This window comes from Streptopelia decaocto (genome assembly GCF_964273445.1).
Source record: "Streptopelia decaocto genome assembly, chromosome: 12".
NCBI classification, from domain to species: Eukaryota; Metazoa; Chordata; class Aves; order Columbiformes; family Columbidae; genus Streptopelia; species Streptopelia decaocto.
In genome coordinates this window covers 16,427,275-16,446,893 of record NC_138667.1, presented here as the reverse complement: position 1 = coordinate 16,446,893, position 19,619 = coordinate 16,427,275, and the positions used below count along the sequence as shown (strand labels likewise).

Here is a 19,619-nt window from a genome sequence, read left to right as displayed (position 1 = left end):
GTGCACCTGCCTTTCTGGGAAAAAGACCCCTCATGTTCGTCACTGCCTAGTCTTGATGTGCCTTAAAACTCAGGGGACCTGCAGCAGGAGTCTCCCAGTCACCAGCATCTGATGACAGGCTCGAGTTGCCCTTGACTCCATTTCTCCACTCTAACAAGTAGATAACACTGAACATTTACACTGTGGGACAGCCTCTTGTTATCCTTGCCAGTCACCAATTTGCAAGATCCCTAAGGCCATCAAAGGGATGGAAGGAGAGAATAAAACATGAAGAAAAGGGTATGAATTTGACATTCAAAGGATATCTGATATCCTGTAAATAACAAGTCTGATTCTGTGAAGCCAAGGGCTGACATGTTATATATCAATGCCTATTCAGGGAAGGCTGTCTGCTTTGCAATAAAAATGTGTGTTGAGAGCGGGAAAAAAACCCAAAAACCAGCAAGGATGAAAGGGAGAAGAATGAAAACAGTTGCAGATATAAAGCAGAGAAAATGATTTATAAGTGTTCATGCAATTTCTGCTTTGTCAAGACTGATCTTTTCAGGTACTCCTCCTTTGTCTCGTGTGTGTATTTCAAACACAGAAAAGGTTTAGCTGGAAGGAAGCCAGTAGCCAGCCTCAGGCAATGATTAGTGAATCCATTTGGAGCAGCACGCTTATCTTTGACAGACAGAGAGATTTCCAGGAGTCAGATATATTGGCAGCTGTCACAATCAGAGACTGGAAATTTGCAGCCCAAATTGTACCGAGTCCATCCACCAACAGGCACAGAGGTACTGGCACAGAACCTTCAGACGCGTGTTTGCTTTCAGTCAGGTCTGAGGGTTTATATATGTGATTTTGTTACCCTTTGCTCACTCTTGCGCAAGCAGAGTTTATCTCCATATAATTTCTGTGAGTGCATTACCCAGTGTTTTACCAGGAAAGGCTGGGGCAGGCAGGTAAACTGGCACAGCACTGCACAACAGGCAATCTGCTGCTTTCAAAGTGAGAATCGTCAGTCCCCTGTATTCAGTTAACTCGTTAAGACCTACTTCAGCTACAAGATGTGAAGCAGTGAGCCACCCATTCCCGTTGGGATGACAGATCAATACTGTATCTAGAGGCTGATTAGCTCTGAGGATGGAAGCAATTATAGAAAGTGCCCAAACACTGTGTACAGATACAGTCCAGGGAGGAGCTGACTCTCACGTACCTGAAGCCCTGAGGACAGATGCAGGTGTAGCCATTGACGGCATCTACGCAGACGGCTCCATGGCGACACTTATGGCCCACGCAGTCATCATCATCTATTTCACAGTGTTTTCCGCTGTAACCGGGCAAGCACTCACATCTGAAATACAAGATGATCACTGTTAATAGCTTGTTTCAACATTCACAACAATACCACACACAGGCAGCCTAGCTCCAATCTGATTTGAGATGGAAAAGTGTTAGCAATTATTCCTGGAAACATCAGGCACGATTCCTGCCATCAGAAGCGCTCAGGTTCCTCCTGTCTGTCTCCAGCTGAGGTTCTGCAATCTGCTGAAATTCAATCTGAACAAAGTGATACCATACTGCTGCTTTTCCTCAGCTAAGTCTGTGGAGAAGAGTGATCATACAGTAGTCTCCTGATTATTCTAAAGATGACAACATCTTCCCTAACCTTACAGACTCAAAGGGCAATATTCTGCAAGGGCAGAATCGCTCTGACGTCTCAGATGATGATTTTGCCAATGTGCCCACTGCTGAGTGTCTGAGGTTGGCCCTGTGCAGCTGCACCGAGCACAGTAAGGTTCTACCTTCCAAATGGAAGCAATCTGCAAGCAAGCCATAAACCGCAGCAAATTTAAAGAAAAAGACCATTGGTTTTAAGACCACCACCTGTTTGTCATTCATTTGCAAGGCACAGCAAATGTTGCTGCAACTATGAGAAGTTGTCTTTGAAGCTCGTCCTTTCCTGTGATGACGTTCAGGAGAAGCAGCTACCTGCTGTGATGGGGTAATGCCATTCACAGGAGCAACACAGTGGGATGTGCCAAACCTGCAGACATTGGCTTATTTAATTTTATACAGTCCTCAAGTTTGTTGTACGAAGGCTGCATCAGCACTTCTATTATAAGCCTTGCAGAAGTTTACAACCTGACGACAGAAAATGTATCCCAAAGTCTCTGACTTGGAATACAATTTTGGGATTGCTGAACAGCCTCTTTTTGAATCTATAGTGTAGACAATCTTTAGCCATGAACACACTTTAGTCCATTAAACACATTTTACTCCTCCCAGCTGGATGTTACTGCACATCTGGAAAACAAAAGGCAGATCGCTTACACCAAAACAAGGGAGGAGCTTCAGCTAACTTCAGCAATAAAAAGGAGTTCTGTGCTCTCTCTAGAGCCCCTTGTTTGGACCCAGTGCGCTTGCCACCGCGAGCTGGAGGAGAGACATCATAAATTTGAGGGGAACATCAGGAGAGAAACTACTGCTCCACCAACGTATTCTGCTGGCCTCCTCCTCCCTGCTGGCAGCCCGGTGCGGCAGGTGCAGGAGGAGGCTCCTTATAGAAAACCTCTTCAGAGGAACCAGACACATGGGAGCTGATGAGAAAAGGTATTTGCACTTGCCAGGCAGCAGTGATTCTGCTGAGTTGTGGCTCCTGGCCTCTGCCCAGCTCCTCAGGGCACGGCGGTGAGTCGGGGGAATCCTGCCGGAGTGCGACAGCAGGTCCTGGGTTTGCTCGGGCCCCAGCATCAGCCCTTCAGCAACCACCCAGCTCTAGCACTGAGAATCCCAGAATGTCAGGGGTTGGAAGGGCCCTGGAAAGCTCATCCAGTGCAATCCCCCCATGGAGCAGGAACACCCAGATGAGGTTACACAGGAAGGTGTCCAGGCGGGTTGGAATGTCTGCACAGAAGGAGACTCCACAACCTCCCTGGGCAGCCTGGGCCAGGCTCTGCCACCCTCACTGGGAACAAGTTTCTTCTCATCTTTAAGTGGAACCTCCTGTGTTCCAGTTTGCACCCATTGCCCCTTGTCCTGTCACTGGTTGTCACCGAGAAGAGCCTGGCTCCATCCTCCTGACACTCACCCTTTAGATATCTGTAAACATTAATAAGGTGACCTTCAGTCTCCATTTCAAAATGTGGCTTGTGACAAGCTAAAAAAAGCAGGAAACAGGGCAAAGCCTATTATCCCATGGGCTGTAGGATAGATAACTTCATGTAGATGCACATACTCCATCCTCCCTACAGGAGACACCCCCATCACGACTGCACAGCCGCAGCACGGCTGATGTTCCAGCTCTGCACGCCTAAGTTGATTTTTTACACCTTGGCGGCTTGGGGAATACTGTGATTAACATAACGGAGATGACAAAACAGAGCAAAACGCATTCCTTCCCCAAACCATAAGAAGCGGGCAACATTTTTTGGCAATGTTTTAGTCACACCTGCAAGCAAATAATGTCAATCAAAAGGCTTTGTGGGGGGAATTGGCAGCATTTAATCCTGTTGCTTTTTATTGATCCCTGCAGTCCTAATATAAAGTGATGTAATAACGAACGATGTGCAGTTCCTTATTCAGGGCTGCCATGCATCAATTTTATGATGTGTATTGGCTATCTCAGTAATGACAGAACCACCACTTTTCTCTGCAGGGCTGCATTAAATCTGCATTTTAAGCTGTCAGGTAATAATTCCAAGCTTTAGAATAACAAAGTATATTTATATCATGCTCCAACATCAATACAGTGAATGGAAAAACACGCTCCTTTCCTGAAGTTATTTTTTTTAGAAGTAATTTCATTGTGTTAAATGGCATTTTTTGTTGATTTTTGTTTTGTTTTCTGGCATACAGGAGGCTACTCATCTTCTACAGTAACAGCACCATAAAGTTGCGGAGGCTGGAAGTGAGGAAAGCCACCTGCAATTTTAGCTTAGAAAGCAAAGAGCTCTGTGCAGCCAAGCACACACTGAAATAGTCCGGTTTGTTTCCAAGCTTGGCTTTCCCTTCAGAAACATGGAATTCCTTCTGGGTCAGTCATCTCTGAGCTCTTAGTGTGTCACATCTAGGCTGAAGCTACCAAAAAATGCATGTCTGAGTGTCACTGGTGAGAAACTCGGTCACACACGTGCCTCATCCCAGAAACCTGGGGAACGATGGCACATTGCCTCCATCCCTATCCCACACAGTGCCAGCAAGTGACTGAGTACCAGTAAAAGTATGATGAAGTAAAAGAGAAGGCAAAAATAAAATTCCATACTCAAATCCTGGTAAGAGAGGAAGTTACGCTAATAGGTCAGTTATCTCATTTCTCAGTGACCATCTGACACCAGTATGATTGAAATCGTTTGCTGCTATAGCCTTGTAGTGATGGCAACATTCCCAGTATCAGAAAGAGCCGAAAAACACGCCTAGTGCTATTTAAAATGTTGGCCTGTCCATTGGGATTTACATCTGCATGCACTCAGTGTCTATTGTATTAAAGCCGTGAATAATGGCTTCTATTGCAGGGCCAGAATGGAATTTCGCTCCCCATATCAATAAATAACTTGGCTTCCTATTTTTTTTCCTGTCTTTGTCATCTTTTCCTCCCTCTAGAGAGTTGCAGACCAACTAGAGCTGAAGGCAGGACAGACAGACCGACTGGTGTCCTTGCTGCTATGATGTTCTTCACCGGTGTGTCCTCCTCATGTGCTCAGGGCACAAGGGGATGCTCAGCTCAGGAACAAGCCTGAACCCTGCCATTAATACTGCCCGTCTCTGCAGGCTGGTGCACGAGCCTGACTCATTCTGCACGTGGCATTACTCTGCACCCTTATGTGATAAGTGTGTGGCAGTCACAGGTCAGGGGTTCAACCTGCTCGAGGGACCAGCAGCAGCACAGGACCAGAGGTGGCAGCTTCCAGCGAGGCCCAGCAGCAACCACACATCACTGCAAAAGCTGCCGAGGGCTCTCGGCCCATTTCTGAATGGTTTAGTGCAGCTAAAGTATGAAAAAAAAACAATACTTGGACAAATCTATGTTCGAGGCTGGGCAGACTTCTTCACCTCTCAAGTCTGGCCTGCTAGAAAGCAAAACGGGACAGAAAAAGTAAAGAAATGATGGATTTTTGTGTAATATTCTATGAATAGTGGGAAGAACAACACAACAAACAGTAGCAGAAAATACTTACAAGTAGTTATTTAGGCTGCCCTCAAGGGTTACACAGCCCCACTGTGAAGAACACTTTTCTAGCGAGCAAGCAAGAAAAAGTGTCTCATTTACTCCAATTATTTGGCTGGCACATATGAAAATGCTCCCAGCAAGGGTAAAACCATTCAGGACCACAGCTGGCTCCATCCCTTCTTACATCTAGCAACATAAGGTAATTCGAATTACAAACCTTTGCCTCATAACATGATGTAGCTACTGGATTAACTGAGTGATGGATTAACTAGGAATGAAAGCTGGAAAGAGCATCAGGGACTATTTATGTACCAGTTCACACCTCCTTATCCAGCCCCTGTGCATAATTTCAGGAACTGTCCTAATCATCTAATAGTTCACCTTCCTGAAGAGTTGCAAAGATTTCTGTCTGGAGGTTTTCAACCAAAAGAAAGGCTTGAGTTGTACAGACTGACTGTCTAGCGCAGAATCAGCTGTCCTCGAGATAGGCAGCATCTCTAAAATTTTGGTTTGCTTCCTTTTAACTACCCTGAAGTGCTCTGTGTATTAGTTTACACTACTCTGACATGCTGGTTGCCTCACAGGACACAATCTGACCCCAAGTGCAAGTCACCAGGCAGACCAGGGACATGGTGGGTGTGATGGGTGAGGGTGTCCCTCACCCAAACCCCAGCCCTCCTTCCCACGAGGGAACCGGTCAGCCCCAGCATCGCATCGCAGCACTGAAAACAGCCTTAGGAGTGAGTGTAGAAAGCAGCTCAGATTGCACTGAACTCTCTTGAATTCGCCCTCCTATCTTACATCTTTAATTCAAAGATCTTTTTTTGATGAGCTTTCCACAGATCTTGGCTTTTCAATTGACTGACTGTATTTGCTAAATTGCTCTGAAATTCCATCTCCCTACAAGTGATGAACACTGCTACTAAGCACCTCTCAAAACACCCCGACCCTCAAATCTCCAGATGTTTTACTGCCAATTGGAACATGAGGCTTTCCTTTGCCCCTGTGAAGCTGTCAGTGTCAACCGACTCAGGAGAGCCGAGTTACATCTGTTAAGGCTCCTGTTGTGCTGCTTGAATTGATGGCTGCCCTAAGGAACACAAGGAATGTCCCGAGTTGGAAGAGACCCACAAGGATCACAGAGACCAACTCTGTGCCTGTGGACATCAGGAAACTGTCCTTAGTTTCTGAGGTGGGATATTTTGCAGGAACTGTTCCAGAAGTACTCCTTTTGCCATGCTCTATTCCAGAACAATTTCTCTGCTCTTGAGGTACCTCCGTTATTTTCAAGTAAACCGCAGAAAGCTAGAAAAGTATGTACGGTTGCATTAAAATTAAAATGTGACATGGTCTAAAGCGTAGATATAGTTTTCTACTATTTGCATTAATTTTGAAGATTTTTACCCCAAACTCACTGCAAATTCAGCTCTAGTCAAGCCAATGGATGGATCCACCCCACGTGTGGAGTACCAATATACACCCACGCTTACCTGATTCCTTTGTCAAGGGGAAGACATTTGGACTCATGTTGGCATGGATTGAGATCAGGAACACAGTGGTTAATCACCTCATCACACAGTTCACCTGAGGCAAAAGAAAAGCAATAAAGCTTTAACACAACTTGGACAATTCTGAGCCAGCTTTAAGCATGATGTTTGGGAATGCTGAATCTCCCTAAATGGAGACAGCTCAGTAGTTCAGAAGGAGGCGACAATATTGCTTGTGAGGGCACGTGAGACTTCATTAAAATGGGCTCCTTTGACCTACAGTGACTGTACTGTTTCTATCACATGAATTTGAAAGGCTGGTATAAAAAGTACTGACATATAAACTCCACTTGGAGACAGACTAAGGATCAAATGGGCAGTTCCTGACCCAGAACCTCTTATATCAAAGCAAGCGACACAAAAGTGAAGCTGCTCATTAGACCATAACATTTTCACACTGAAATATATTTTAGCCGTAGTTAATACTCTGCCAAAGAAGCTGATTTGACATCATTCTGGAAAAGAACAACAACCCACAATCCCTCCCCCCAAAACCTCTGCGACTCTCAATAATAGGAACCAGCTTTAGGACTGCATGCAATTATAAAACATTCACTATTTATAAGAAAAGTACTAGCTCTATTGCGCTCACAGGAGATGATGTCTTTTGAGAGAAAAAACACATCACATGTAAGCTCAGCTCAGCTGTTTCTAGGTATGGTGTGTTACATGCCATGCGCCTCCCTGGATTTGTATAAATTTTAATAATTAATAGTTACAGAATGTTCAAAACCAGATAGTTTATTTAAATACCACCCTTCTCTGAGTCCTAAATTATTAAGTCACACTTCAGTACCCCAGGATTTGAGATCCAGCCAAAGACCACAGAAATCTTTGCCTTCCCAAGAAACCAACAGAAACCTACCCCACACCTCCCAAAGCCTTGCAGGAAAAGCAAAGGTCAGGTACTCTCAACATGGAAACCCCCAAAAGCTCCAGTCCCCAAGTCCCCTATGCAGCTATATCAGAAGACAACATCTGCCAGGTTTCAAGGTTACGCGTATCTTGTGTGCCTGGACATGATACATACCATTACATGAGCAACAAGCCAGGTGGATAGCGTTGGAAAAAAAGATAATGTGGGAGACACTGGTGGGCTGGCAATGTTTTAGCAGTATTTTCATGAAACTCCACCGGTCTTGGGAGAAACTCCATTTTGAAAAACCCTCACTCGAGTGGCTACAGAGAAACACCAAGCCAAGCGAACCACAAAGGTCAACATTCAGATGGAAAACGCAAATCAGAATCGTCCATCCTTTATCAGTCTTGTGATCTGGCAGGGATGACTGAGAGCACAATTCTGAGGATGCCTGTGGTGGTGACAAGTACGGTTTAAGTTGTTAACACCCCCAGCTCACTCCTTCTGGTAATTTCTCCCACATCTCCAGCCTCCCTACACTACAAACTACATAGCTCTTTATTTGACTCTTCATATTAGAATGGAAGTAAAATACATATTTGCAAAAATTAGTTTTGTTTGTTTTTGCTTTGTTTCAAACATGGGACATCTCATAGATCTGCTTTTGAGAGCTGTCAAGCATAAGCCATCAAGTGGAGCAAGAATGGAAGCCCTGGAGGCACAGGAGAGGGTACCACCAACAAACCCTGTATTCGTGTGCCACACACACCCTCACGACTTTTGGTGGGTTGGGTTTGGTAATGCCGGAGAAGTCTGGCATGGCAATCTGCAGTGGACAGTTGATTATTCATAGCATCGGCTGTAACACAACCAACTCCCTCTGGAGCCAAGGAATCCCAGGAAGCCACCACTATTAAATACTTTTTAAAGTCTTTTTACAGCCCTGGACAAATGTTGGGCAAATGCAACGAATGCGTCCAGCTCAGGAAGGGGGACATGCCAATGAACCAGAATGCTGCAAATCCACAGGAACCACAGAAACAGATCATCTGCTGGGCTTGATGTTTGCCATTGTACTGTTATGCCTCCAAAGCAACTAGAGACACTCAGGTCTTACAAATATGAACGCAGCTGTCATTGGGGACAGCTATTAACGCATTTTTGAGGGGGCAGAACTGGAGATATGTCTGCTTACTAAGCAATCCCCAAATCCACGGCCCACCAGCCCTCCCAAATACTAACTAGGAAAGGGGCTCCCCTGGCCCACGGGCCGACAGGAACACGAGCAGGTCAGAACTTGCTGCGATGCCTGGACAACCGCCAGTTCATCATCTTGGTGTTCCTTGTGTCCCTTGTGTGCTATGAATCTGATGTGAAAATAAACATTAAAAAAAGCCCCACCAAACCAAAAATGGCTGGTGACATTAAAAGAACTCAATGATCTAGAGCTGGAAATATTTTTGGAAGACCATTCAATAACTGAATGCAGTGTGGATAGATGCCTTCACCTATCTTTTCACTAAAAATGGTCAATACATACTTTTGAATTGGTTTTTTTTGGTTGCTTTGAAGAGAAGGAAACAGGCTTTAAAAAAAAAAGTTTCATAAATTCTCAAAGGAAATCATAATTCTTCTTAAAGTATTCTTCTCAACAGTCTTGACAAGTGCCTAGAGATCCAGTAAAAATCTCCCCAAATGTCAAATATTATGATTCACTGTGTCATTCTGAAGGCACCACTATCAAAATGTAGGAGAATTCTAGGCTAGGTACCAAACATAGCATCCAAAAAACTTTATCATTTTTAATGCAAAACTTGGAACGTTTAAGGACCCTTCCTGTTATTTTTCCCATCTATCACTCATTAGGGAGCTCGCTGGGGAATGCCTTGCAACCAGAGCTGCCTGATCTCAGGGAGAAAATTCTTCTTGATCCATTAGTGCAGGCTCCACCAATGTTCACTAGATGCTGCAGAAAGCATGCCAGGGAAATAAAACACTTTCTGAAAAGCAAAACCCAAGGCACTGGTTGCACGAAGACTTTCTCATGTTTTATTCACTCAGAAAATATTTGGGCCAAAAAATCTGCCCTCAGATCTGAGAGTGCAATGTTCATTGGCCGCTTTAATGTTGGTATCAGAGGAAGAATCTGATCCTCCCTTTTTTTTGGAGTGACACAGAGCTGCTTCATCGTGCAGCAATTAAAGGTCTTGTCCAAATTTCTCACTGGATAGCTATGCAAACCAAAAAGCAAACTGGACATTAATCTTAGGCCAACTTCCAGCAGCACTGATTATCTTTGTGGAAGATACTTGATTATTCTAAACCAACAGAAATGTTCCGTGTAACGCTTTCCCAAATGTAGAAAATAATCCAACCTCCCTATTTTCCTCTCTCCTATGTGTTGTCAAATCAGAGCTCCAGTCTGGGTACACGAGGGTTTCTGAAGTGCTTATATAAAGACAGGAAAGTGACACTTGTATTTCTTTTCTAATTGGTCAAGCAATTTTTTAAATCCCAAATAATGTTTCTTGTTTCATCACGGTGCGCTTACTCTCTTCCATCAAAGCCAAAGAGAACAGATCAACATGCAGTGCACCCCACTGCAGAACACATTATGACTATGTCAGATTTACAGGAGGAAAATCACTTATGCCATGAGATTTGACTTTTCACAGTAGCCAGAGGTATTAGGGTCAATAATATTCTGTAATCTGTAGAACTGAGCCATGATACAAAGAAGGTACCTCTATAAAGACAGGCACATCCTGAGCTGTGTGAGCACCGCATTGCAAATGTCTTGGTAATCAGTGCTTGTTTTGAAAAAGCATTCTGACATACCACAAAAAATGAAACTTATAGGTTAGAACCAAGCTGCACTGACAGGTGGAACACTAACAGGTGGACCTCCCATTGCTGCTGTCTCATGCATTTAAAAACAATAAAGAGAGAGAGAAAAAAAAAAATCCCCAAACAATACATCTTTTGCCCCCATGCAAATACTGCCCTTGTCCACTTCACCAGCGTTGCTCGGTGCTTTCAAAAACAACACAATGAAACACTTTTTGTCTCATGCGACATTTTCCTGCTCTTAATTTTTCAGCAAAATCATGAATTTCATGGGGCTTTGCACATTCACCTTTCGCAGGGCTCCCTGCTTAGGAAGAGCTGCCAAGAAACACGTTCCGGCTCTTCCGTAGCCTTCCGCACGTCTCAGAATGAAGCCAAAACAACAATAGAGCAATAAATATGACTTTTACACACAGTTTAATAATAATCTTTCTTTTTTCCCTTCTGTGCTGTCATGAGAGCTACATATTTCATGCCACATTAGACTTTTAAAACCAGGATCCAAGTTACACTATTTCTCCTTAATCGGTAAAGGAGAGATTGGATGCAGTAACAGTATTTTACTTAGCTGTAAGTAAAACTGCAGTTCTGAAAAGACAATCTAGACCACCGATTTGCAACCAATGAGTTAGATGATTGTTCTTTTGTTTCACACGTCTGTTGGATGATAGTTTGTGCTCCCATTCTGAGTATTCATTAAATAATTCATAAAGCAACGCAGAAAACATTCTCATCCTTAACGTGAGAGAAGCTTTTGAAGGGCCTGGAAGACTGTAAGAAAAAAACGCTGTCAAGAATTTCACAATATTACTTGAGAAAAGGAAAGTGCTTACAATGAAGAAATGATGAAGAAAGCCTGGCTTTTATCCACAGAGTAAACTTTTACAGGCTGCACAGGGAGCAGATATATATTTGAGCGGTTAAATAGTATGTTGCAATTTTCCGAACTTTGCCAGGTAAGTCAGACTGGAACTCTTTACTGCTAATAAAAAATACTGTACTGTTTTTCTCATAAGAGATTACTCATTTTGTATCTAATAACTTGTACCGGAAGAAATGGTTTTTGAATTTTGTTTTCCCCTTCCCTCTTCTCAGCTATTATAAAGAAGTCAGTGCCAACCGGACATTTCAGGAGAACACAGAACCTAAAAATGGTTGGGTGGAACAGACATAGCGTGTTCCTCCAAGAAAATAATTCACTTAGGAATGTTGTTGATGTTTGATGAAAAAGATTTGAAGCTCTTCCTAGGAAAAAAAGAAGGATTTTTTAAACTTCCAAACTGTTTCAACTTGCAATGAAGAAGAGGGAAACTGTGAAAAACCTTCAGTAGCAAATGCACTCGGCTGCCATCTTAGATACCAAAATATAACAGAAATTACCTGAAACGCACTGCAGCAGAATTCTCTGTCTGGATTATTAATGAAGTTGGCTCCTGCTTTACAATCACTGCCCACAATACTTAGTAGAACAATAACTAAAAGGTACTTTATGCTTTTTATTCCATGCTCACACTAAAAACTCATCATATCAGGTTTTGGCCTATTAAGTGGGAACCTGAAGTTAGACTCCACACTGAGATTCCCAAAGTGGCTTGTTTTTCAGAATTGGAGCAATTATCTCTAATCTTGAGGTTAAGCAAAGGGATAACTGATTAAACAACAAGATCTAGGTAGAGCAATAATGATCCTTGCGGTATTTCTGAACCTTGAACAAGGAATACGTTCCAGTTCTACTCATTTCCAAAGTATGAAAAATCATGTTCAATGTCACAAGTGCCACAACACCACAGAGGGTGAAACATTAAACCAGACAATTTCCAGTGCTCTTACAAGGTGGTAATATCCTTCACCATCCCTCAGAACCACTGTGTCTGAACAGATCCTCATTTTGCTGGATCCCTAGCTTTTTGAGCTCTATTGTTTCATACAGATATATTCCAATTATGTGATTTGTCTAGAATCTATTGGGGCTTAATCCCGTTATTCAGACAACCTAGTGCATCCAGCCACATCTGAGATATCCTCTCAGGGCTGGCAGACAAGACATTGACACTGACTGGAGGATGGGGAATGGGGGCTGTGTTTGTTCACAGGGCTTTGTCTCTGCCACTCCTTCCTCCTCACGCTGTTCCCCTGTGGGCTCCCACCCATGGGATACAACCCTTATGAACTTCTCCAATGTGGGTCCTTCCCACAGGCTGTAGTTCTTCAAGGACTGCTCCAGCATGGGTCATTTCCATGGGATACAGCTCTTCAGGAACAGACTGAAGGGGCACAGTTCCTGTCAAAATACCTGTTCCTCCATGGGCTCCTTCTTTCTGAGTCTGTCCACCAGCTCCAGCGTGGACATCTGCTCTGCATGGTCCTTCACTGGCTGCAGGGGGACAGCCTCCTTCACTGCGGTTTTCTCCAGAGCAATTTCTGTTCCAGCACCTGGAGTACCTCTTCCCTCTTCTTCTTCTTCACGGACCTTGGCATTTGCATTGTTGCTTCTCTCACGTTTTTCATAAGGTTATTGCTGGGCTCAGCTTTGGGCAGTGGCAGGTCTGACAGAGGAGCAGCGCTTGATCTTTTCTCATAAACCCCACCACTACAGTCCCCCTCCCTCCCCTGCTACCGAACCTTGCCACATAAAACCAATACGGCCTTTGAACCAATAGAGGTCTCTGAAGAATTCTTTATACACAAAAAGATGTACTCATTTCCTGCTGGCAGTTCTAACGTGGCCATCCCGGCGGCGTCTGCATGCCGAATACATTTGATGTCCATAGCTGGACTCGGCTCCTCCCAGCTTTATTACAGTAACTATGCAGTGTGCACCACCAGTATGCCAGTAAGCAGCTAACTAATGGGCTGGTGGTGAACTTCTAATCCTCTGATGTGTTTCTTCACAGAGCGGATTTAATGAATCATGAATCCCATCTGAGGATGATACTCACTCCACCCATCCTTTAAGACAGTAATAGCTGAGATTTCTTTTCCTCAGAGATACGCTGCGGTCCTGATGAACACAAGAGAAATTCTCCGCTATATCTGGTTCCCCAAATATGACACATTGCATTTTACAAATGGGCCAGAGGAAATCCTGGAGCTGAGAGCTCCAGCATGACAGGACACCCACATGGAGACCACAGACAGGCTGCAGCACTGCCAGCCCCTTCTTCAGCCCCAGTACAATGAGATAAGAGAGTCCAATCTGATAGCAATGACATGTGGGTTCTCTCTCAATAAAACAGGGTTGGAAATGGGCTTAGGCTCTTGAACAAAGCTAAAAACTCCCAGCTCTTCCAGCACTTCTCATTCATACTTATGCAAGTGGGAAATGTGGGTGCCTTTTCATTTTCTGCACAAAAAGCAAATACACTTCACGTTTGCCAAGTAACTAAAACTGAGAAACTTCCATGTAAGGCAGAAATCCTTCAAATAAAAGGAAGAAAATACATCAAACTTTGACCACAATTTTCTCTGTTTGTCTTGAGGAAATTGTGGCTGAAGTTCCAAAATTTAAAAAGAGGCCGATGTTAAGTACTTGATAAAGCTTTCAGTGTTTACGAGGCGGCCCCTGTCCTTGTGGAACCGCAATGCTGAACCACGCCACCTAAACCCTTCCCGTTCCTATGTCAAACACGTAGTTAAAAATTCGCAAGGGGCAAAAAACCAACCTAGAGTGCCATGACGCACTGTGTTTTCATTCAGCTGCCACCGGTGCCTGTCTTGGGCACTGGCGCAAACTGGCGATGGGTAGTGCTGGGGAGCTCCAGCACACGGTGTCAGCCACACGGCATCTTTCTTCCAGAGCTGTTTAGCGTGACTAAGTGCTTGGCTTTGGCCACGCACCGTTGCCGCAATCAGCTACGCCAGGAAAAGAGGCCATAATCACTAACAGTGAATAGTGTGCTGTCTAAAAGTAGCTTAACTGCAAAAATCTCAGATACCATCTACCACAGGACACCACAAGGTCCCCTAAGGTAAAATACATCTTAGCCTTCTCTTCCAAACACATAAAACCAGAAATAGTTTCTAGCTTTTTGTTTTTTTGAGCAATATTTTTTTGTCCTGTGTTACAAACTGCTTGCAGCTTTTTCCCAGGGAAACAAACTATTTTAAAACACTTGCTCCCCACCATGGGATGCCTTGTCTTTTAGAAAAGACCTATTTTCAGTAGTAGAAGCCACTAATTTTCTTTGTTTAGGTTTCAGAACAAAGAGGTGTAGCTATTTGCTGAGGCTTTTTAGCATCCTTGGCAAAACCTGAAATATTTCCTGATGTTTTGTGTAAGTGCTACACATTTCTGCTTCTGGCCAAAACTGAATAGATAGGAAGAAGGAAAAGTCAGAGCAAACAAACAAAACTAAATAAACTAGCAAGTTGAAAGCATAAAACCATAGTACATAGTTTGAAGCATAAAACCATAGCACACACTTTGTACAGCCGATTTTGTCTTTTTTATATGTTTGGACACCTCTTCAAGGGAGAGCGACAGTGAGACTGAGGAGGGGATCTCTTTTTGGAGGTATGAAATCCTATATTTGGATCTGGAAATATAAGCAAACAGTGATGGCTCTCAAGGAGGTCTATGACAGTAGTGAATGGCCTACCCTCCCCTCTCCATTTTGTCTTCTTTAACTTACATTCACTTATTTCACAGAATCCCAGAATGTCAGGGACTGGAAGGGACCTGGAAAGCTCATCCAGTGCAATCCCCCCATGGAGCAGGAACACCCAGATGAGGTTACACAGGAAGGTGTCCAGGCGGGTTGGAATGTCTGCACAGAAGGAGACTCCACAACCCCCCTGGGCAGCCTGGTCTGTCACCCTTGCTGAGAAGAAGTTTCTTCTCATATCTAAGTGGAACCTTTTGTGTTCCAGTTTGTACCCATTGCCCCTTGTCCTATCAGTGGTTGTCACTGAGAAGAGCCTGGCTCCATCCTCCTGACACTCACCCTTTATATATCTGTAAACATTAATACGTCCCCCCTCAGTCTCCTCCAGCTCCAGAGCCCCAGCTCCCTCAGCCTTTCCTCACACGGGAGATGCTCCACTCCCTTCAGCATCTTGGTGGCTGCGCTGGACTCTCTCCAGCAGTTCCCTGTCCTGCTGGAACTGAGGGGCCACAACTGGACACAATATTCCAGATGTGGTCTCCCCAGGGCAGAGTAGAGGGGATTTCATAGAATCCATTTGTATTTGCACATTGTTTTAAAGTTGTTAGATGGAAAGGAACTAGGAAAGTGGTTTGTGAGTGTAGGTATTTTTTCTTTAAATGAAAGTGAGATGGGGCTGGAGTGTGGGAAATTCCTTCCCTCAGCAGTCACTTAACTAATTGCCCATTTTTCATCTACTTTGAGTGGGGGGAAAGACTGTCCAAGAACGTGAAAGGAAAACACTGCAAAAAGTTATTAATTGAAGAAAGATCTTTGGCCTTCATTATTCCAACCAATGAAAGCAAAATTTATGCATCATTATTTGGGATATTCTTTCCTTAAAAGGCTGTAACAAGTAAAACTAGACAGGCAGAAGATAAAGCAGGAAAATACTAAGGTATTAAAAAAACCCAATCTCTGGATACTGCACTTCTGTCCATAGTCAATATTTCCAACACATGCATTTTTAATTTGCATTTCATTTAGGAACATAAGATTTACTACCACGATTTAACCATTAGTCAACTAAACCAAGGGCAATCCTAAATATTTCTTACAGAGCAACATACATGCACGCTCTTGGATCTTCTTTCTCCCTGTATCCAGACTATTATTTGTATTACGACATACATTTATTTCACACACGTAGCGTTTACTGTAATATCACTGCAGTGTTACCAGCCTTATGGCATCCAAGAGCACAGGAGTGATGTGGGATGCAGAATCCCTACTTTGCAGTGCTACCAGAGCCTTCCTGCCTCCATGGTCGGGAAAAGAAGGGACCCGGGCATCTATAAACATCACAGATGCTCAGTACAGAAACATCGAGTCTCGTCTCCAGCATAACACAGAGCACTCGGGCACTAACTTGTGTTTTAACTACAGCACCTGCTGAGAAAGCCGTTTTGTATCTAGAAGCAACAACTCTTGTAGAACTACATTGATAAAAATGTGTATTCTGGATTTGTTCAGCCCCAAAGGCCAGTCAATGCACCTTCTAAAGAAATTTCTGTTCTCCATACAAATATTTGTGGAGGTGGAAAAACAAAGAGAAAAGCTTCATCTATCTGCCTACTCTTTGTTAAGCCACATCACATATTTTTCCTTGAGATCTTCAAGACCTATTCTCAATCCCCCACTGTTTTTTTCTGTTTCGCCTCTAATCTTCTCTCTCATCTCTCAACTTGCTCCTTGAATACTGAACAATTCTGAACTAACTATAATATTTGGGCCCAACACAAAGAGATATGAAGTACATTTTCTGTCCTACTAGACTACTCTGCCTATGGATATCACTGCCCTCTTAGGCAAAGTACCACACTGAGAGCTCATTGTAACCCTGACTACTTCACAGAAAACTGCTTCCCTGGAAAGTATCCTCTGTCATCCACTCTTTGTCCAAACAAATATAGATAAAATCCATACACTTGGCAACCCTGAAGCACGCACAGCTTGCTAAAACCATGTTCAGCACAGTCAGAACCTGAGAGGGAAGCAGGTGGCTCAATGCACATTTCTGAGCACAGGAATAAGGAATTCCTGATTCCTCCAGTGACCCACTTTCCTCCTGAAATGTTAGCGTTCACTATCCTTAGTACATTCAACATGATATTAAAGCCATCTGCACTTTTTCTTTTTTAATAGATACTGCCATAGTAGCTTCAGGTATTGCTTCAGTATAAAAAGGTTTATTTAAAGAGAATATACACAGAGATGCCCTGGATGCCACAGGAGATTTCAGTCCAACTCTTTGGCCAACAGAGCCCTCTCTTTTCAAGCCAGGCACACAAATCCTTTCCAGGTGCCTCTTCATGACTCACGTCCGTGCCTCCACGGCATCTCCTCAGCTGCTGTTCATTCCATCAGGCAACTTCAGATGCTGTCCAATTTCTTGTGTTTGGACTCAGCTTTTAGAGGACCCTCAAAAACCACGGCTCGGATTTGCTTGGCTTGTATGCAACTTTTGTTTGGCTGGTGGCTTCAGTTCTTCCAGGCATTTTATGCTGTTCCCTGCCTTTCTGCTCAGAGAGCACCAGGGGGAACTGTGAGGGATCCCCCGGCCCAGCTGAGTCCTTCCAGGTCACTGATCGGGTTTGATGAAATATCCCCCTATTGATTTTGAATTTAAGCAACACCCCTATTTTTGCAACCTTTTGCACTTATGACTTGTATTATGTTTTCCAGAAGTATTTCCTGCTCTTCTTCAAAAATACAGTTTGTTTCAACTGTAGTCAAAGCTATTGCCTGCATTGTGATAGCAAATACTTGTGTAGTATATACAATTGTGTGCCTCCCACATTGCAAGACTGGGGTCTAGTACTTGACAAGCTCCTGCTAAGAAGCGTAAGCACAGCAATATCCAGGTTAAAAAACCCCAACACACACACAAAACAAAACAAAAAAAAACCCTGTAAGCTGATTAAAAATATTTCAAGACTGAATCTGAAGTATCGTAATCATAGGAGTACTCTGGCCTCTATCCAGACTGCCATTTGAAGAGTCCCAACCTAGTTCTTTCTTACCTTTTTTGTCTGCAAAAAACCAAAATAAACTGCAATATGCCCATGAAAAGGGACGGGTATCTGCGTATATACTGGATTCCATTCCTCACTAAATATGTATTTTCTTGGCTGGGCAAATATATTTCCTCTTGTAAATGTAAAGACTCTGCCTATTTCTATAGAGTTTTGTTTGAAACCACCCAAGAACAGCTCACATAAATAGTGCACAAGTAAGCACAACAGGCTCAACATCCTATAAGCAGAACTCTTTACTCTGCTAAGCTGCAGTTTTTCAGTTTTTGGCAGAAAGATCATTTTATAACACCAATAAATGTACATTTAAGTCATAAGGCTTTTCTCAGCTAAAGATTTACATGGGCCTCCTTTGTATCAGCCACAAAAATATTTTAAGAGTTTGGAAATTCTAGAAGCTTTCCTACTGCCTTACTCAGCCACTCAAGCTTGATCCTCATTAAATCCCCTGACATGTAATATATTCCAGTGTACAAGAAGCCCTTCATTACTTCTGCAGGCTGGAAGGTAATAAACCCATTTCAAAGGATGGAAGCAGGAACTATCGCAGGTGTTTCCTCACCGCGCTAACCCAGTTTGAATGAGTCAACGCCGCTCCACTAACGACTTGAGAAAAAGCATTTTTAGATTCCAGTTAGGAGGGTTTCTGCTCCTGCTGAAGGTTTAGGAAGGAATTTATCTGAAATGCAGGATGGGCGCTGGAGATATTCATTCCATTTCTAACTCTGTTACTAACTTTTGTCACTGTGGACCTGGCAGGTGACGGCACATCTGCCGTGCTGGGCTCCCCATGGGTGCACTGGGAAGACTACAAGGGCACCAACAGTTTCTTACGCAGCCTTTGCTTCTCCATTTGTGAACTAGAGATAACGAATTCAAACAGCACGTTGTCAGGCTCATTTTATTTAGTAAACGCGGGCCTCTGAGATCTCAGGTGAAAGCCATGCCCCAAAAGCTGTTTTCCTACCATAACTCAAACAGGAACTATTTTTATTTTCTAAGATTCAGAACAGATGTACATCAGACTCAGCTCGGTACTGGGAATATTTCTGAAATACATTTACACAATGTGCATGCAAAAGTAAAAATTTCTCCTACACCTTAAACTTCACTATATTTTAATGTATTTTACAATGAAGCATCAGTATTTCGACTCGGAAGAGCGGCCATGTTTGTGAGCATGTGTCTTGCAATACTGGGAGAACTAATCTCTTTCCAGTAAGGCATCCAGGTGGCTTCAACACGGGACTAGATTCTTGGTTAAATATACACTCACAGAAAAAGCAAACGTGCCTTCGGACCCTCCTGGATTCCTGTTCTTCTTTGGTTGTGGCCCCTTCTTACCTGTGTAGTTAGGAGGGCAGAGACAGACATAGTTGTTGATCCCATCCACACACGTAGAGTTGTTCTCGCAGTCATTATCTTCGCAGTCATCTGGGTTTATTTCACACCTTTCCCCCTCATACCCAAGGACACAAGAACAGCTTTGGAGAAAGAAAAAAAGGAATAATGAAAGTTAGCATGGATCTGAATGGG

At 43.5% G+C, this 19,619-nt stretch overlaps 1 protein-coding gene across 2 annotated transcripts in view; it reads right to left on the bottom strand.

The window, feature by feature from the left end:
* Window positions 1-19,619, bottom strand: part of SLIT3 (slit guidance ligand 3) — a 482,015-nt gene that overhangs the window by 29,695 nt on the left and 432,701 nt on the right. For both annotated transcript variants that reach the window (XM_082064057.1, XM_082064056.1), the window contains 3 exons: window positions 19,428-19,567; window positions 6,643-6,736; window positions 1,199-1,336 (listed from right to left, as the gene is read on the bottom strand). In XM_082064057.1, coding sequence (XP_081920183.1) covers window positions 1,199-1,336; window positions 6,643-6,736; window positions 19,428-19,567 — 372 coding nt within the window. The remainder of the gene's footprint in view (window positions 1-1,198; window positions 1,337-6,642; window positions 6,737-19,427; window positions 19,568-19,619) is intronic.